This window comes from Rattus norvegicus, chromosome 13 (assembly GCF_021556685.1).
Source record: "Rattus norvegicus strain SHRSP/BbbUtx chromosome 13, alternate assembly SHRSP_T2T, whole genome shotgun sequence".
NCBI lineage: Eukaryota > Metazoa > Chordata > Mammalia > Rodentia > Muridae > Rattus > Rattus norvegicus.
Window position 1 is genome coordinate 86218515 of NC_141546.1, and position 18249 is coordinate 86236763.

The 18249-nt window shown below is 47.0% G+C and overlaps 2 protein-coding genes across 11 annotated transcripts; one reads left to right on the forward strand and one right to left on the reverse strand.

Annotated features, from left to right (window-relative positions):
* Positions 1-5551: 5551 nt before the first annotated feature.
* Nr1i3 (nuclear receptor subfamily 1, group I, member 3) lies at positions 5552-11903 on the forward strand. Of its 10 annotated transcripts, none has more exons than XM_087581587.1 (9): positions 5552-6963; positions 7253-7395; positions 7856-7986; positions 9282-9451; positions 9654-9793; positions 9980-10125; positions 10217-10333; positions 10529-10634; positions 11490-11902. In XM_087581587.1, exons 1-9 carry the CDS (start codon positions 6910-6912, stop codon positions 11617-11619), a joined length of 1137 nt encoding a protein of 378 aa, XP_087437713.1. In that variant the 5' UTR covers positions 5552-6909; the 3' UTR covers positions 11620-11902.
* On the reverse strand, positions 10701-15662 carry Tomm40l (translocase of outer mitochondrial membrane 40 like). The gene is made up of 10 exons (NM_001083338.2): positions 15589-15662; positions 15117-15365; positions 14775-14842; positions 14369-14461; positions 14002-14103; positions 13744-13849; positions 13326-13448; positions 13121-13197; positions 12808-12910; positions 10701-12681 (listed from the first exon to the last, which is right to left on the reverse strand). The coding sequence occupies exons 2-10, from the start codon at positions 15229-15231 to the stop codon at positions 12542-12544; spliced, it is 927 nt and encodes a 308-aa protein (NP_001076807.1). The 5' UTR covers positions 15232-15365; positions 15589-15662; the 3' UTR covers positions 10701-12541.
* Between the last annotated feature and the right edge of the window lie 2587 nt (positions 15663-18249).

Here is an 18249-nt window from a genome sequence, read left to right on the forward strand (position 1 = left end):
CCAGCCCCATGTCTCATCTCTCTAGTCCTTGCCCTTTTCACTCTCAGTAAAAGTTTTCTGTCTCAGTGAGAGTCCTATCCATGGCTCTACCATATCTGCCTTCGTGTTTCTGGCTTCTTGAACATCTCGGTTGCAATTTCTGCTTAGATTTTTTTTTTAATTTTCTCCTGGCTAATTCTTCATTCTCTTTTAAAAATCAGTTGCCACTCACCCAAGGAGAGGGAAGACAGCATCACTTTGTCAAATCAGGATTAAGGGTCCCCCCTTTGGTTACATAATCCTCTGAACATAGCACCATCATGGGCCTGAATATATTTCTTTGTATCTATTAAAAGGCTGTCCCTACTAGGGTTTAAACTTCACAAATACAAGAGAGTGTCTTACTCATCTTTTTATCATGCGGTAAAAACTTGTCAGTATTTGTTACTAGAAATAATTACTACGATTTCTCATAGTTCCACTGGAGTAAAGTCAATAACAGATTAGATAAATAGATGGAGAGAGAGATGATAGATAGATAGATAGATAGATAGATAGATAGATAGATAGATAGATAGATATTGGTGGATAGAGATAGATAATATAACTACAGAGATATCTTAACTGCTTCTTTAGTTAAGAGCTCAGTTTAATATTTCTTTAAGGATGAATTAAAATCCCCAAGGCTGGAGAGATGGCTCAGCAGTTAAGAGCACTGACTGCTCTTCCAGAGGTCCTGAGTTCAAATCCCAGCAACCACATGGTGGCTCGCGACCATCTGTAATGAGATCAGATGCCCTCTTCTGGTATGTCTGAAAACAGCTACAGTGTACTTATATAGAATAAATAAATAAATCTTAAAAGAAAATCCCCAAGTGCAGATTTAGAGTCATCTAAAGAGACATTTACAGAGAGAGAGGGCGGGGGGGAGAGAGAGAGTAGATTTTTAAGAGACTTGTTTAAGGTTAGGGATGTAGTTCAGTTGACAGAGTGCTTGCCTAGCATACACAAAGTCCTGGGTTTGATCGTATACATAATGTAAGTATCTGTGTGGTGCACTCTCCTCTCTCTCTCTCTCTCTCTCTCTCTCTCTCTCTCTCTCTCTCTCTCTCTCTCTCTCACCTTTTTTGAGACAGGCTCTGTCTATATAGCATGGTTTTCCTGAAACTCATTACATAAACCAGGCTGGCCTTGAACTTACAGCAAGCAATCCTCCTGCCTCTGCCTCCTGAGGGTTAGGCACGGCTTGCATCACCATGCCTAATTTAAGTGATACTGGGGATTGAACCTTAAGCTCCACACAAGCCAGACAGCTCTGCATCAGCTGAGCTGCACCTCCATTCTAAACAAGGCATTTAAAAAGTCAGTCTCTCCTCTCCATCTTCCTCCTCCTCTCTCCTTCTCACCTTGTATTGGCGGCTCTAGCTTATACTTGAGGGACTTAACTCATCTTTAAAGAAATTACATGACATTGGACTTGTAAACCTTTGACAGATATATAGGAAAAGGGAGAAAAACACAAACACAGAACTTTGAAAAGAAGCAGGGGCTGGTTGGTGGTAGCACACACCTTTAATCCCAGCACTCCTGAGGTAAAGGCAGGTGGATCTCTGAGTTTGAAGCCAGCCTGGTCTACAGAGTGAGTTCCAGGGTAGCCAGGGCTACACAGAGAAACAAACAAAACAATGACAACACAGGAAAAATAACAGAAGAAGAAGAAGGGTGGAGGGATTTGCTGGGGTGATAACTCAGCAGTTGAGAACACTGCCTTCCAGAGATCCCAAGTTCAATTTCTAGCACCCACATGGCGACTCATAACCATCTGTAACTCCAGTTCTAGGGGACCCAATATACTTCTCTGGCTTCCATAGGACGGACACACACACACACACACACACACACACACACACACACCACCACACATACATAAAATGCACAGAAAAATATGCAAACAAAGCACTATCATAAACATAAAATACAAATAATTTAAAGAAGAGGATGGTGAAGAGGAAGAGGAGGAAAGGGGATGGGAAGTGACAGCTTCTTGGCTAAAAGAACTTCCTGTTCTCCCAGGAGGATCCAAGTCTAATTCCTGGTACCTTCTTCTGACCTCAGCAGGCATAAATTAAGGCATACATTCACACAAACACATACACATCCATATATTCTTAAAAATTTTTTTTTTAAAAAAATAGAAAGCAAAAGAAATGTTTGTTTCTAGGTGAAAAGATTGCACAATGCAGAATTACCAAGTGCCCAGAAAGACCTACAGTAAAAGAATCTTTCTTTCCTTTCTACCTAGGAAGACCATATCTTTGACTTCTTCCAGTTTGTGAGGGATCAAAATCACCCAACAGAGATTTATCTAATGTATTTCCTACCCACCCAACATCCAAATACTTTGGAAATTATTTTTTGTGATTGTAGCTGTTTTGAATGTAACCATATATTCAAATATATTCTTCAGTGGTGATAGGGTATGAGGCAACCTATGAGGATGCCTACTTCTGATTATTTATTAGAAGTTCATCTTTTATTTTGCTTTGAGGTAGCACTGAGTGGAAATTTCTGGTTTCTTTAGCCACTCAGTTGTTTCATGTGATGTTTTTCTGGAGGTTGTCTTGTGAGACGGTGTGCAATGTTTAGAAAGAGTATACATGGAACCCCACAAGCAGTGAGGGAAGGCTTTTGCATTGCAATGCCGTGCAACACTTTGCTTCCTCACCGGTTTCCACTTTGTAGAGAGAAATGGAGCCAAAGTTGTTCTCATGGTATTCCAGTTGATTCTGGCCACTTGCGCTGACTCATGCCCTTTGGCAGAGCCTTGTTTTTTCTGTTGGATTGAACCCCCACTATGATTCATCTTTGGTGTTTGCTATTGAACTGGGCTGCTAGTGTCCCGACAATGAAGAGTGGAATCACTCCAAGGAACTACTTCTAAACAGGTTAACCACCCTCTTTTCCTATTAACCTTCTTTCTCCCCTACCTCTGGTAGGTGGCCCAGAAGGGAAGTTGAAGTGAACCTAAACAAAGAGGGTTTTGAAATAAAAATCTAAGCCTGCAATAGTGTCTCACTATGTAGCCCAAGCTGGCTTTGAACTCACGTCAGCTCTTGCTTCGTCCTCCCAAATATTGAGAATATAAATAGACATCATCATACCAGCCTAGGAATCCTTGATCTTGACTCCACATATATTTGGTACATATCTTTGTATGTCGGTTTGTTTGAGACAGGATGTCATTCCCAGTCTGACTATGTGGCTGAGGGTCGATTTGAACTCCTGATCACCCTGCTTTGACCTGGCCCTTTGTCTCTCAGTTACAGGCACGTTCTACTCCTGTTTTGTTTTTTCAGATGGGATGTTGCTGTGTAGCCCAGGCTGTCCTGGGACTCATAGTTCCCTGCCTTGGGCCTCACTACTGCTGGGTTTACAAGTGTGTGCCACCATGCCTGGCACCTGATACATGTGCATGTCAACTTAACATAAGCTAGACTCATCCAGAAAGAAGAAAATTCAAATGAGAAAATATCTCCATAAGACTGGCTTGTAGCAGGACTGGAGAGATGGCTCAGCAGTTAAGACCAGTGGCTGCTCTTCCAGAGATCCTGAGTTCAATTCCCAGCAACCACATCATGACCCACAATCATTTGTAATGGGAACTAATGCCCCCTTCTGGTGTGCATGAAGACAGGTAGACTCATATACATAAAATAAACAAAAAAAAATCTTTTTTAAAAAAAATTTAAAAAAGGGTTGGCTTGTAGGCAAGTCTGTGGGGCCGTTTTCTTGACTCATGATTATGTGGATGGGTTCCCCTCCCAACCCCGGTGGGTGATGCTACCCCAGGGCAGTGACCATAGGTTGTATAAGCAAGCAAGCTAAGGGGTTGGAAAAACGTCTCATGGGTAAGAGTCTTTAGTGTCCTTGAAGAGGACCATTCCCAGTATGTACATGATGGCTCACAACTGCATGTAAAGCCAGTTCCAGAGGATCCAACATCATCTTCTGAAGTTCATAGACCATGCATACATGTGATACATCTATGCTCATTCAGGTATACGTATGCATAAAATCAATAATTCTTTTTTTTTTTTTTGGTTCTTTTTTTCGGAGCTGGGGACCGAACCCAGAACCTTGCGCTTCCTAGGCAAGCGCTCTACCACTGAGCTAAATCCCCAACCCCAAAATCAATAATTCTTTAAGGCAAGCTAAGCAAGCAATAGAGAGTAAGGCAGTAATCAGAGTTCCTCTGTGGTCTCTACTTTGACTCCTGCGTCCAGGTTTCTATTTGAGGTATTTCCCTGACTTCCCTCAATGATGAACTGCGATCAGGATATATAAGGCAAACAAACCCTTTCCTCCCCAGGTTGCTTTTCGTTGTCGTGTTTATCGCAGTAGCAAGCAAACTAGAGTAGAATTGGTACTGGAAGTAGGGTGTTGCTGTGAATGGCTTGGCCATGTCAGAGAGAGGAATGTTAAGAAAGATGTAGGGACTTTGAGCTAGAAAAGCTACCGAGCGCTCTGAGCTTATTGATCTACACTTGTGGGAGGTTAGAAGGTAAGAGTAGGGGTTGGGGATTTAGCTCAGTGGTAGAGTGCTTGCCTAGCAAGCGCAAGGCCCTGGGTTCGGTCCCCAGCTCCGAAAAAAAGAATAGAAAAAAAAAAAAAGAAGAAGGTAAGAGTAACACAAATGATGGAGGCTTTGTGAAATTACAGAGGGGACCAAGGACTATCAGTGAGGTGGAAACTTGTTCTTTGGAGAGTCAGTTGTATTGGATGGTGTTTTGCTGGAGCAATCATGTGGAGTGTTTTCCTGAGGTGGACACAGGTGTGAAAGACTAAGGCAGACTCGTGTCATGAGTGTCTCACTGAAGCAGACACAGGAGAGAGGATGTTCTGCTAAAGCAAACACGTGAAAGGACGCGTGATGAAGGATTCTTTGCTAACAACACGCATGTATTAGTCCGCCTTACATTGAGTAGTTGAGCTTCGTGGACTGGGGCTGATTTAATGCACATGCTAAGGCAAGACCAGTGCTGAGGCAAGGCATATAGAAGACATGCGATGTTTGGAGGGTATAAATAAGACTCCACAGAGTGATGAAGACAGAGCTTGGTTTGCTGGTACCGCTAGCTGTGCAACACTTGGGCGTCTCATGTCTTCTCTAATCTTCGCTTCCCTAAGAGAGGCACAGCTGAGAACTCCTAGTGTTCCTGTTGATCCCTCCTGCTCATTTGAGCTGAGACTGAGGCCTGGCTGTCTCTGCTAGGTAGTGTCACTGCTGTAACTAACCTGACTCTAACTGATCCGCTGGTGTATCTGTAAAATGTTTGCGGGTGGATCGAGCCGCCACGGCTTAACCTGTGAACTGAACTGCTGATTTCCAGACAACACAGACAGACAGGAGCTGCTCCAAAGAACCTTTCTAAACAGGCCCACTGCTCCAGTATCCTTTCTTTTCCACAACCTCTGATGGGTGGTGGGCTACAAGAGATGTTAAAGCATTTAAGAATCATCATTAAAATAAGGTTTAAAAAAATTAAAGTTATATACCAGGACTGTTCGTGTGATATTTTTAATAAGAATCTGTAGTTTGGGGCTGGAGAGATGGCTCAGCGGTTAAGAGCATTGACTGCTTTTCCAGAGGTCCCGAGTTCAATTCCCAACGACCACATGGTGGCTCACGACCATCTATAATGGGATCCGATGCTCTCTTCTGGTGTATCCGAAGATAGTGACAGTGTACTCATACATGAAATAAATAAATCTTTAAAAAAGAATCTGTAGTTTCCAGTTAGTTGGAATAATAAGCTATGATTAACAAGAAACCACTACCCCTGATCTGAGCAGCACGGAAGCTCCAGAATAAAGAGAGAAGCTGAGGTTTGACACCAGGTATCAGGGGAGGAGCCTGGAGGGGTTTTGTTGTTTTTACATCCCTTTTTGGGCAGGAAAGATGCCAATGAGCCACTGAGTGTGTATAAAGGTCAGAGAACAACCTGCAGGGGCCATGTGGATTCCAGGGGTCAAAGAGGTCACCATGCTTGGCAGCAAATGCCTTTACCCACTGTCTTGACACCAACTCCACCTTGGTTTTTTTGACAGTCTCTCCCGCACTGGAATTCACCAGCTAGGCTAGGCTTGTACACCCTGGGGACCCACCTCTCTCTGCCCCCTTGGCATTAGGATTATGAGTTGTCTCACTGTGCCTTTTTTTTTTTTAATGTAGGTTCTAGGAATTGAACTCGGCTCTTCATGCTTACTTTGTGAGCACTTAACAGACGAAGCCATCTCGCCAGCACCTAGAGTTCACTTTTCCTCCTATCTCAGTCGCCCCTTGTAAGAAAGTGGGATCTCTTCTAGCTCTACGCCTAAGCTCTTAATTAGAATACCAAAGTCTTTTTTAAACAGATCTCTGGGTAAGAGGGGAAAAGCACTCTTGCAGAGGATTCTACTTGAAATCCTAGTACCCAACATGCCATCTCACAACTGCCTAGAACTCTAGCCCCAGAATATCAGACAGTGTCCTCTGATCTCTGTGGGTACTAGGTGTACACATTTTAAAAAAAAATCAGTAAAAAATTTAAGAAAGAAAGAAAGAAAATCCTTTGGGAGCCTGGTATAATTCTCATTCTTTTACATTTGCAAACTGCGTGTGAAAAAGCCTGCCATCTCTCCTGTCATCTCTCGGTTTATCCAGGATCCATGCACAAAGGAGACTATAGATTTAGCCTACAGCTCACCCATAGGGAAAGCTCCCACGAGCCTGCTAAGCGACAGCTTTTAATGAGTCATGAGGTCCTAGTCCCTCCCCATCTGCTACCAACCAACACTTCTTGGGCATGCTAGGTAACCCCCCCACCCCCACCCCCAAACACACACACCCAGGTCTTTGCCCTGGGTCCAGAGTCTACGTCCTACCTACATATGGCACTGAGACTACCTGGAGGCTCCATGCAAGAGACGTCCCTTGTTTTCCAGGCACTGAGGACCACAATCCCTAATTCCTGTCAGTTGTTCCTGAGTTCACAAGGAAAGCAGGGTTATCAAGGAGGCTTGGGGAGAGACATCCTACCCAAGATTTTGTGACCTGCATGTGGCACGCTGCCTAAGAGAAACAGGTAGGTAATTTGTTGGAGGCCAGAGACTGAAAGCAACATTTTTGCTTTTAGTGGAGACGGTGCTGGGGATCTGGTGTCGGGCAGTCTATGGAAGAAAAAGAAGAGAGCCCTGTGGCCCAGAGCTGACTCTTAACTCCTCCCACATTCAGGAGACCATGACAGCTACTCTAACACTAGAGACCATGACCAGTGAAGAAGAGTATGGGCCAAGGAACTGTGTGGTGTGTGGAGACCGAGCCACGGGCTATCATTTCCATGCCCTGACTTGTGAGGGCTGCAAAGGCTTTTTCAGGTGAATGCTTTCTTCCTGACAGAAATGACCCCCACATTCCCGTCAGACCACCTTTAAACACTGGCACATCTCCACGTTTATGAAGCTATAATATTCTTGCAGATAAGCTGAACTGCCCTGTGTCTGGCACCTCGATCTTGCTGACCACAACACAAGCTGAACCTGATGACGTGATACCAAATCAGGCTAACCATCTGTCCTAGAGACACAGCCTAGCATAGCAGTCAAGTACCTTTGTTCAGCACACACTACCTGCAAAGTACCAAGTAGTACGCAAGGGTTCCTGAGTGACCTTGTGTTCTCATGAAAATGCTCCAACTGCCTCTGAAGGGGCACAGCTCAGATTAGCCTGTTGTTAAATCAGTCAGTCTTTTAGGCCATGTCCTTTCAGGGTCCCCTTATACCCACCTGCACATTCTCTGACATCTAAAACCATGCAGCGTCTGTCTCTATCTCACAGACGAACAGTCAGCAAGACCATTGGTCCCATCTGTCCGTTTGCTGGGAGGTGTGAGGTCAGCAAGGCCCAGAGACGCCATTGTCCAGCCTGCAGGTTGCAGAAGTGTCTAAATGTTGGCATGAGGAAAGACAGTGAGTAGGCCCCTACCGTTCCTGCAGTCCATTGACCTCGAGTCTCTGCTTCTGCTCACGTCCACATAGCAGGCAGAGTCAGCTTTTTGAAACTAATCAGATCGTGCCTGTTTTCAAAACTTCTGATCTCCTGTTTTAAAAATACTAATTTTTAATGTGTATGTTTGCCTGCATCTATGTCTAAGAACCATGTGTGTGCCTGATGCCCACAAAAGCTAGAATAGAGTGTTGGGTCGCCGGGAACTGGAGTTGCAGGTGTCTGTGCGTTGCCATGTGGGTGCTGGGAATTGAACCCAGGTTCCCTGCGAGATCAGCAAGTGCTGTTAACCCTGAGTGAAAAACATCCCTCCAGTCTCTCCCCATCCCAATCTTTTAAGGTCCACGCTTTCCGATGTTGTCTCTTAACCCCTTTCAATATATTCCAGCCACGCTGGCTCTGAGCTAGCCTTGAGCATGTAGAGCAAGCATCCTCTTCCCCAAGGCTTTCCCATTTGCCATCCCCTTGCCCGAAATGCCTTTCCCCTAGACAGTCATATGGCTTCTCCTCTTCTCTCTCTTAGGTACATACTACCCGTCACCTCATAGGTGCTTCTTAGTTATTTACTGCTGCTTTCTCTGTGACAGCTAACTGTGCTATGCTTCCAACAGATAATGAGGCTGGTCTCCCACAACCCAAGTTGTCCGCATTAGTCAGCTAGGAAACAGGATCACACTTCAGAATCAAACCTGTCCGCCTCTCAGACTCTTGCTTTTCCTGATCATGCTGCTTTTCAACATGGAGCAGCGGAAAGGACACTGTAGAAGCCAAATGACCCTGGCCAACCTACATCACTTAGTGTACGGCTGTGGAAGGGTTACTGGAGTCTGTTTCTGAAAAACATGAGGTCTGAGTTAAGAGTTGCTATATCCACTGACATCCAGCCTCAGAACCTTTGAAATTACAATTTACGCAGATACGAAGCGGTGTTTCCAATATTAAGACCTCCTTCCTCTTCAATGTTTCCAAGGAACCAAACGTCTTATACCCCTCCCACTTATTCTTCCCCCTTCTCCTTTCCCATGGTGCACTGTTTTCTGCCCAAGTGTATCACAGATGAATCTGAGACCAGCAGAAGTATGTAGGGATCCCCCTGCCACTTGGAGACCCTAATTCAGTGAAGTCCAAGGAAGCCTCAGAAACTTTCTTCCTTAGTCCCTCCTTATACGGGGAGATTGAGTAGCCCCCACTCAAGGATTGGCAGAAAGTTGCCCTCTGCTGGTCTCTACAGCTCTGTCATCTCTCTCCCCTGACACAGTGATACTGTCAGCAGAAGCCCTGGCACTGCGGAGAGCCAGACAGGCACGGCGGCGGGCACAGAAAGCATCTTTGCAACTGAGTCAGCAGCAGAAAGAGCTCATCCAGACCCTCCTGGGCGCCCACACTCGTCATGTGGGCCCCATGTTTGACCAGTTTGTGCAGTTCAGGGTGAGAACTTACCAGATTTTGGCCTGGGTACCTGAGGAGGTGGCCCAAGGAAGAAGGCTATGGTGCCGTGCCCTGGTGGAGAACAGGTCTCCAGAATCCCGGAGTGGGCAGGTCCCTCAGCAAAAAACCCCTTCATAGGGCCCGGTGAGGCCTGAAGGACAGCCAGTGCTGGGGCCTCTCACTAACGCTCTGAACTCTGCAGCCTCCGGCCTACCTGTTCAGCCATCACCGGCCTTTCCAGCCCCTGGCCCCCGTGTTGCCTCTGCTCACACACTTTGCAGATATCAATACTTTCATGGTGCAGCAGATTATCAAGTTCACCAAGGATCTGCCCCTTTTCCGGTGAGTGGCACGTGAGCTTTCAGGGAGCAAATGCTTCGTAAGTCATAGCAGTCTCGGATTGAGGTCTCATACCCTTTGGCCTTTCTGAGCGCTAGGGTCTTACATTTTCAGTGTTAAGTGTGCTAGTTGGACCTCTCTGATGAAAAGACTTAAGTTTCAAGTGCCCTTGTTCACCACCCCACACAGTTCCCTAACCATGGAGGACCAGATCTCCCTTCTCAAGGGAGCGGCTGTGGAAATCTTGCATATCTCACTCAACACTACGTTCTGCCTTCAAACACAGAATTTCTTCTGCGGGCCCCTTTGCTACAAGATGGAAGATGCGGTCCATGGTGAGACAGTAGTACAGAACACGGTATGTACCTTGTGGTATGAGGTGTGGAGCAATGGCCAGGAGGCTGCTCAGCCCACCATCTCTCACAGTAGGGTTCCAGTACGAGTTTTTGGAGTTGATCATCCACTTCCACAAAACCCTGAAAAGATTGCAGCTCCAGGAGCCCGAGTATGCGCTCATGGCTGCCATGGCTCTCTTCTCTCCTGGTGAGAACCATCCCAGAGCCGAGGAACTCTGGCCCCACCACCTCTACCCAAACTCTCAGCTGCCTCCTTTAATCCATCCCTGACCATCTAGCTTTCAAGCCCAAGAGAGGGTCTACACCATGCCCAGCCCCCGTACAATGTGAGGCTCCCCATCTGTGCCCCTGCCACCTTGTCCTTCCCACTCTCCTATCTCAGACAGGCCTGGGGTTACCCAAAGAGAAGAGATTGATCAGCTGCAGGAAGAGGTCGCGCTGATCCTCAACAACCACATTATGGAGCAACAGTCAAGACTCCAAAGTCGGTAGGCAGGAGGCCGCAGGTTCGGAGGCTGCCCTGGGGGAAGGAAGGGATCTGAGAAACAGAGAGCTCTGGACGAATGCATTTTACTGTTGTTTCCTTTGGGAAACCAAGTACTTAGGAATCTAGACCTTCCCCTCGGGGTCTCCCCATAACAATAGTTCCGGTCTCCAGATTGCCCCGACTGCTGGTCTCACTTTCCCAACTTTTTTGGCTTTTGTTGTTGTTTTCATTCCGTAGAGATGCAAAGTAGTGGCTCATAGCCTGTGTGTGACAGCATTCCTGAGATTGGGGACATCTCTCACCTCACCTCCCCGACTTTTCCAAACTAAAGCTAAAATTTCAGTCTTGTTCACTTTTGTGGCCTGCTCCTCTCCTTTGGCTCAACTCCTTGAAGTTTTCGGTCCCGTTGAAGTTAGGATCCTCCACACTTTCACAGACGAAGCCTGCCCCTGCTCAGAAGTCCATGCCACTTTTGCTCTGCTCATTCCCTAATCGATCCATTTGCTCAGAGGGGGGTGCTTTATACCGTAGCATAACACACCCACCTTCTGGAACTTGATCCAGAAGGCTCCAGCCTCCGATTCTATCTACTTGAAGTTTTGGGCAAGTCCTTGCTTTATCCTTGACCTCAAAGCCCTAGGTTCAAGAAAAACTAGGCACAAAGAAGGAAAAGAGTGTTGATAGAGACCCTTCTTGGGGATGTCTGAGATTTTTCCAAATATAGATGGGCCACCAAGAGCATGATTTTCTAGTGCTCAGACTTAGCCTCTCTTAGGGACAGTTCAGGGGATGGGAACCTCAGGACAGGACTTCTAGCTGCCCTAGTTCCCTGGTAACCCTGCCACTTCCTCCAAAGGTTTCTGTATGCAAAGCTGATGGGCCTGCTAGCTGAGCTTCGGAGTATAAACAGCGCATACTCATATGAAATCCATCGCATCCAGGGACTGTCTGCTATGATGCCGCTGCTTGGGGAGATTTGCAGCTGAGGCCCAGGCTTGGATCCTTCCCCAGACCTCTTGGGATGCATTGGATTGGAAAGGGTAAAGTGCTGGTACCCGAAATGGGAACCAGAAGAAAGGAGCTCCGTTATGGCAAAGAAACACTGAACAGTAACTGTCTCTTCGTGCGGTCATCAGTGGGGCAGGGAGTGGGTAGGGGACAGAGAGAAGGGAGTTGGGTGGCCATAGGGCCAAAGTTGTTCTCTGGAAACACAGAGGGTGGGAAAGACAGGAGCCTCCGGGCCAGGAGGTGAATAAAGTTCCCTCTGGGATGTGTGGGCCCATTCTTTCATCTTTCCGTGGCCAAAGATTTAGCTCTTTAATCCCACCTTCCCAGACGTGGGAGGCCGAGGAATGGACAAACCAGGAGAGATGGGATAGAAGGGTTTTCTTCTGCTCCCCATTTTCATGCAGATTTCTCTGCTTTGAGGAAGGAGGAACTAATATCTTAATGGGACAAAAATAACGAAAAAAGGCTGGGGATTTAGCTCAGTGGTAGAGCGCTTACCTAGGAAGCGCAAGGCCCTGGGTTCGGTCCCCAGCTCCGGAAAAAAAGAACCAAAAAAAAAAATATATATATATATATATATATAACGAAAAAAAAAAGTAGGGTGAGGGAAGCCAGACATATCCCTTAGTCTTTCTCCTTTACTCCAGAGCCATAGAGCTTGTAGGAAATTATAATGGGGCTGATGGCAGTGTTGGGAGCCTCAACTCACTGCCTGACTGGAAAAATGATTCTGTGGCAGTTCCAGTTCTGAGGAGGACATTGTCCTGTCCCCCACTCTGCCCATGGGACCTAGGAGTCATCCGGCAAGGTAGGCTCTGGAGAGGGACCTAGTTAGTCTCAGGCCCTAGGGCATCAGATGCAAAGGTTCCAGCTGCTGTAGAGGCTGCTTCCGGGACAACCTCAGCCCACAGTGATGCTGAAGCCACAATGGAATCTGTTTCGCCAGTGATTGAGGAAGGCTCCGAGGGCTAGGGTGACAGGCAGGGGACGCATCTTCTTCTCCAACACAGCACCTACACACCAGTTACTATCCACCAAGCCTGCCAGGGAGAAGTATGTTGACCCAGTTGATTAGCAGGACTTGGAGTCCACAGAAGTAAGGTAGAGCCTCCCTTCCTGCATATTCCCAAATCCTTCACCAATTCTAAGTGTCTCAAAACCCTCACCTCTAAACACCATATCGGCCTGGGGCAGAGTCAGGTGGTAACCAAAGGAGAAGGTTGTATCTTGTAGCCTTGTATTTGCTTCAAACTCTACTCCAACCTGAACCTAAGAAGCAGGGACAAGAATAAGAGGAGGATCCATCACTATGGATACCACAGGAGTTCTCACAGGGTATAAGCAAGCTGGAACGCATGCGTGAAAATGTAGACCAGATGAGGATATTCCTAGAATAATAGGCCAGAAGCCTGGGGAGACTCGAGGGGCAGAAGATTCTCACTGATTTACTAGGCTAGGAGATAAGCTCAGTAGTCTTACCTGTTCATTTGCCTTGTGGTAATAACTTGCATGGGCCCCACCTGACCCAACATTCAATGTAGCTACCCAGTGAAGAGCTGGGGGGGGGGGGGGTGAGGGGCGGCAAGAACAGAGGGAAAAGACAGTTACTATCATAGACATAAGCAAGGAATCCCAGAAAAGCCCAGGCTCGCTCCTCCTCACCACCATTCACTTGGTCCCATACCTGAGTACTTCCCAGCCAGAGTCAAAATGGCTCCCTCTTCTCCTGGCCGCCGGTGATAAACTAGCTCCCCTCCTAGTACAAGCCGATGAGTGATGCTTTGCAGGAAGTGAGCAACCATAATCACTGTCAGGGAGAGAGGACACAAGAGTCAGGTTTATTTCTTTACTATCCGGTCATCCCCACCCTAGCCTAGCCAGAAAGTTCTATTTCTTTTTTTTTTTTTCCTTTTCTTTTTTTCGGAGCTGGGGACCGAACCCAGGGCCTTGCGCTTGCTAGGCAAGTGCTCTACCACTGAGCTAAGTCCCCAACCCCGAAAGTTCCATTTCTAATCCCCAAACTGCACTGCACATGTTGACTTTTTTATTTATTTATTTATTTTGCAAATGGACAGGCAAGAACTCTGCCTCAGTTTCCCCACCTGATTCCCCAATCAGATCCGGATTTCCCAGGGTCAGAGTGGCTGTGTAGTCATCTCCTCGATATTCACCATCAAACTGCCATGTCAGGAACTTGGCTTGCTGTGTCTGGGTAGGGAGAGTATGAAATAAAACACCCGTCTCTCTTTTCATGTTCAGTATTGCCTCCGCTCCTCCTCCCCCTGGCTCCCCCAAGGGAGGATACCCATGGAGGAGAAAGAGAGGTGCCTCGGTGGATGGAGGCAGGAACTGTGGGTCACCTGGAAGACAGCCTTAGCTCGCAGCCGTTCTGCCAACAGAAGCAAGACCTGGGCGTTGAGACTGCCACTGCTGTCCATATCCCCCACCACAGTGGGGAACACCTGTTAAGGAGCATAGACAGTAAGGCTGAGATGGGTAGGTAGCGCTAGTCATCAGAACAGGAACACGAAGGGATTTCAGTAGCGTCTCACAGTGCCCCCTGGTGGACGCCAAAGACAAACTCTGGCATCTTTGCACAGGAAGAGCTCCGGTTCAGAAGCTGCACTGAGACCAACCACAGTTGCTGAACCCATACATTTCCTCATTCTCAAGACCTATGTCCATGTGGGTTTTAGACAGTTGACGCGAGTGTGGGGGAGCCCTCACCTCTGTGGGACTAAGCTGCCAGTCCCCTGCATAGGCGGTATGGAGGTGGTACCCTGGCAAGCCCAGGGCACTCATGTGCACAGTATGAGCCACCTGAGGAAAGAGGAGACAATGAGAGCATAGCGTTCTATTTCCCTTCAATCCCTTATCCCACCCTTGACCTTTTTTTATCCAGAGGGGGGTTTTTTAAAACCTCAACTATTCCAACCTATGCAGAAGGTCACTGGATTTTAAGCAACAAGTCCCACATCTTGTTGCTTAAAGGCAAAGGGGGTAAAAAGAAACTCCACATCTCCCCTCATTTGTCCCACATAGCCTGGCTAAGACTGGACTAATAGGTGTGAAGAAGAGGACCCAGGGACAAGCAGGGAGGAGTAGTACGGAGGGGCCAGACAAGTGGGAGCACCTGGAAATGGCTGCTCAGAACCTTGTTGACAACCAGCTTCACGCCTTCCATCTGTGCTGGGAATACATCTGAAGGGATTGAAGGGAAGGAACAAGCACAGATAAGGACCCCTAACCACGGAAGATAGACTCCCCTTTCAATGGCCTATGACGCACGGGAGGAAATGACCTCCTTTCAAATCCTGCAAAAATAATGCTCTACTTTGAGCATCTGATCCTTCCTGACTGCTGGATGCTCCAGCTGTGATCTCCCCCATTCTGTTCTCATCACCGAACATCAGCATTCGAGACCCTCCCCTTCGCTAACCCTTCATCCTGAGACACCCAAATGCTGCAGTCTCACCTTTGCACAACCGGTGCAGCTCATCGAAGCTCCCGGGGTTGGGCAGCGGTTCCTCCCGACGGTGGCTCCAGCGGGGTAAAGTCCCCATCGGTGCCAGGCCCAGGGTGTTCCCCATTTTAGTTCAGAGGACAGGGAGGGGTTGGGGTTAGCTGGGGAAAAAATCTATTGCTCCCTCTATCCCCCACGGGCTCCACCCCCCATCATCAGGCTCCCCAGTTTCAGAAACTTCCATACGGTTCAATGCAAGACCTGCAATAAGGAACAGTAGGGGGAGAGAGCACCGATACGAAAGTTAAATCCTAGGTACACTCCTGCCCATCGTTGATCCCTCACCCCCACACCTGTCACCCCCGTCTGCTCTCCCATTATCTAGTCTTAACTACTGCCACAGGCTTCGGCTGACTTCCTAGTTTCTCTGTTCTTCATCCCCACGTCCCAAGGGTCTGCCCGCAATGGAACACCTAGCCCTTACCATCTCAAACCATCCTGCTGCCTCTTTCCCCTAGGCACACCCCGGTCATCTTGATGGGGGCAGCCATCTTGAGTAATGGCAGAGCTGCAGCTTCAACCTGTATCTCCAGCACAGCCGTGGACGCCATCTTGGAAATGGGCAAAGGAAGCGCCCAAAGACCCAACCCACTCAATGATGAAAAAGGTGCCTCAATTTACTAGTGACCAATAAGAGAGGAGAAAACAGAAGAATGGCAAGTGTGACCACTCCAGAACTTCATTCAGTCCGAGCTGCAGTGGCGAGTGGGAGTTTGTGGGTGGCCCTTTAGACATGAGTAGAAGGCCCCCTTCTAAGATCGCCCAGCCTCCTCAAGGTCGAGATAAACTTGTGAGCATTCAAGACACTAGAGGGAGCATTTTGCCTATTAGACCGTTGTAGTTCCTTAAACCGGACGTGAGAAAAGTGAAACTACAGTTTGAAGTGTAACTACATATTTTGTGAAGAAACACTCAGGAATTGTGAAGACATAATTCATTTTACCCCCCACCTTCCTGAAAACTGTTGGAGAATCCCCACTCTCCACTTTACAGTTCCAAAGAACTGCTACTCAAAGTCACAGCTCTCCCCTAGAAAACAGAAACCCTACCCTCACTACCTCCTCCCTCTGGAATTCACAGGCCTTGCCTTTTGTTAGACTAGAAACGGCTGTGAGAATTTAGGGGAGAGGAGAGAGTTGCGGGAAGAACTAGTTTCTGAAGTAGCTGCCCTCTCTAGTTATTATTTACTTGCAGAAAAGATTAAAAAAAAATCATCTAAGAATATGACAGCCTGAAGTTAGTTAAGATCGTCCCTCAGGGCCAGGGGCAAGCAGTAATGTGACACTAAAGATAAGTCCACAAGAGGACAACTGGAAATGTGCAAGATTTCTCAGTCTTTGGGGTTGGAGAGATGGCTAAGTGGGTAAGAGCACTGGCTGGGCTGGTGAGATGGCTCAGATGCCTCCCCAGAGGTTCTGAGTTCAATTCAGCAATCACATAGTGGCTCACAACCATCTCCAATGAAATCTGATGTACCCTTCTGTTTGCATTCATACATGCAAATAGAGCATAATGAGGGAGTCTCTCTCTCTCTCTCTCTCTCTCTCTCTCTCTCTCTCTCTCTCTCTCTCTCTCTCTCTGTGTGTGTGTGTGTGTGTGTGTGTGTGTGTGTGTGTGTGTGTGTGTGTGTGTGTGCTGGCAGCTCTTCCAAAGGACCCAGGTTCGAATCCCAGCACCCACATGGCAGCTTAGAACTGTAATTCCAGTTCCAGAGAATCTGACAATCTTACACAGACACACGTGGAAACAAGACACATAAATAAAATAAGATTTTTTTGGTCTTTGGTTGCACCTTCCCTCACCAGCTTCCACACTTCAACTTCCATATCTCTCACCAATGTTCCAAAGCACACAGGTTAAGCTTGGGGGCAAAGGGGTGAATGATAGGAATGTTTTCAGTATCTCCTTAGCTCATTCCACTGGAGAGCTCTGGGCCTAGAGAATGTACCTCTGTCTTCCACATAATCAAGAGTTGAGTCAGGGGCCAGGACCTAACTGATAAGGGGATCAAATGACCAGGCACCTTTGACCTTTATTTAGACAGAGCCTCTTAACTACTGAGGTTGGGAGCAGGAGGGCAGAGGCTATTTTTCTGAATTTGTTTTTTGGGGGGCAGGGAGTCCGCATTGATGGGAACCCATAAACAGACTTGTATTTCATGATTATTTTAAAGGAATTTTATTCACAAAACCTATCAAATGCAATAATTCCAATGGATTTTCTCTGTGTGTCTTTGTATGTCTATGAGGGGTGTGTGTGTGTGTGTGTGTGTGTGTGTGTGTGTGTGTGTGTGTGTGATGTTCACGCTCGCTTCCTGTCTCATTTCACATTAATTCAAAAAAGAGACAGAGTCAGCTGTACCTGTTCTGACCTATATTCCCACAACCCCCATTCCCTTCCACCTCCTATTTCAATTTATTTTCCTTCTTTTTTCTCCTCTCCTTCTCTCTCTCTCTCTCTCTCTCTCTCTCTCTCTCTCTCTCTCTCTCTCTCTCTCCCCCTCTCTCTCTCTTCCTTCCTTCCTTCCTTTCTTTTTAAAAAAAGATGGAGTCTCTCTATGCAGCCCTGGAACTCACTATATAGATCAGGCTGCCCTCAAATTCACAAAGATCAAGCTGCCTCTGCCTCCCCAGTGCTGGGATTAAAGACTTGTGCCCCTATGCCTAGCTCTGTTCTCCTTCTGTTCCCAAATACTTCTCTCTCTCTGCCAAATCACTATGAAGGGATGTAAGGTTGGGGAAGTGAATTTTGTCCATAATGAAGTAAGGATGACAGGGGCTTCATGTTGGAGCTTTCCAGAAAAATAACTTAGAATCCTGATTACCTGATTGATAAATATAAATCTGTCCATTTTTAACCGCTGAGCCATCTCTCCAGCCCCCATATAATGTTATTTTAAATGTTAATTTTTTTAAGATTTTGTTTATTTATTATATATGAGTACATTGTAGCTGTATTCAGGCACACCAGATCGTATTACAGATGGTTGTGAGCCACCATGTGGGTGTGGGGAATTGAACTCAGGACTTCTGGAAGAGCAGTCAGCGCTCTTAACCGCTGAGCCATGTTAAAATGTTAAGTCCAT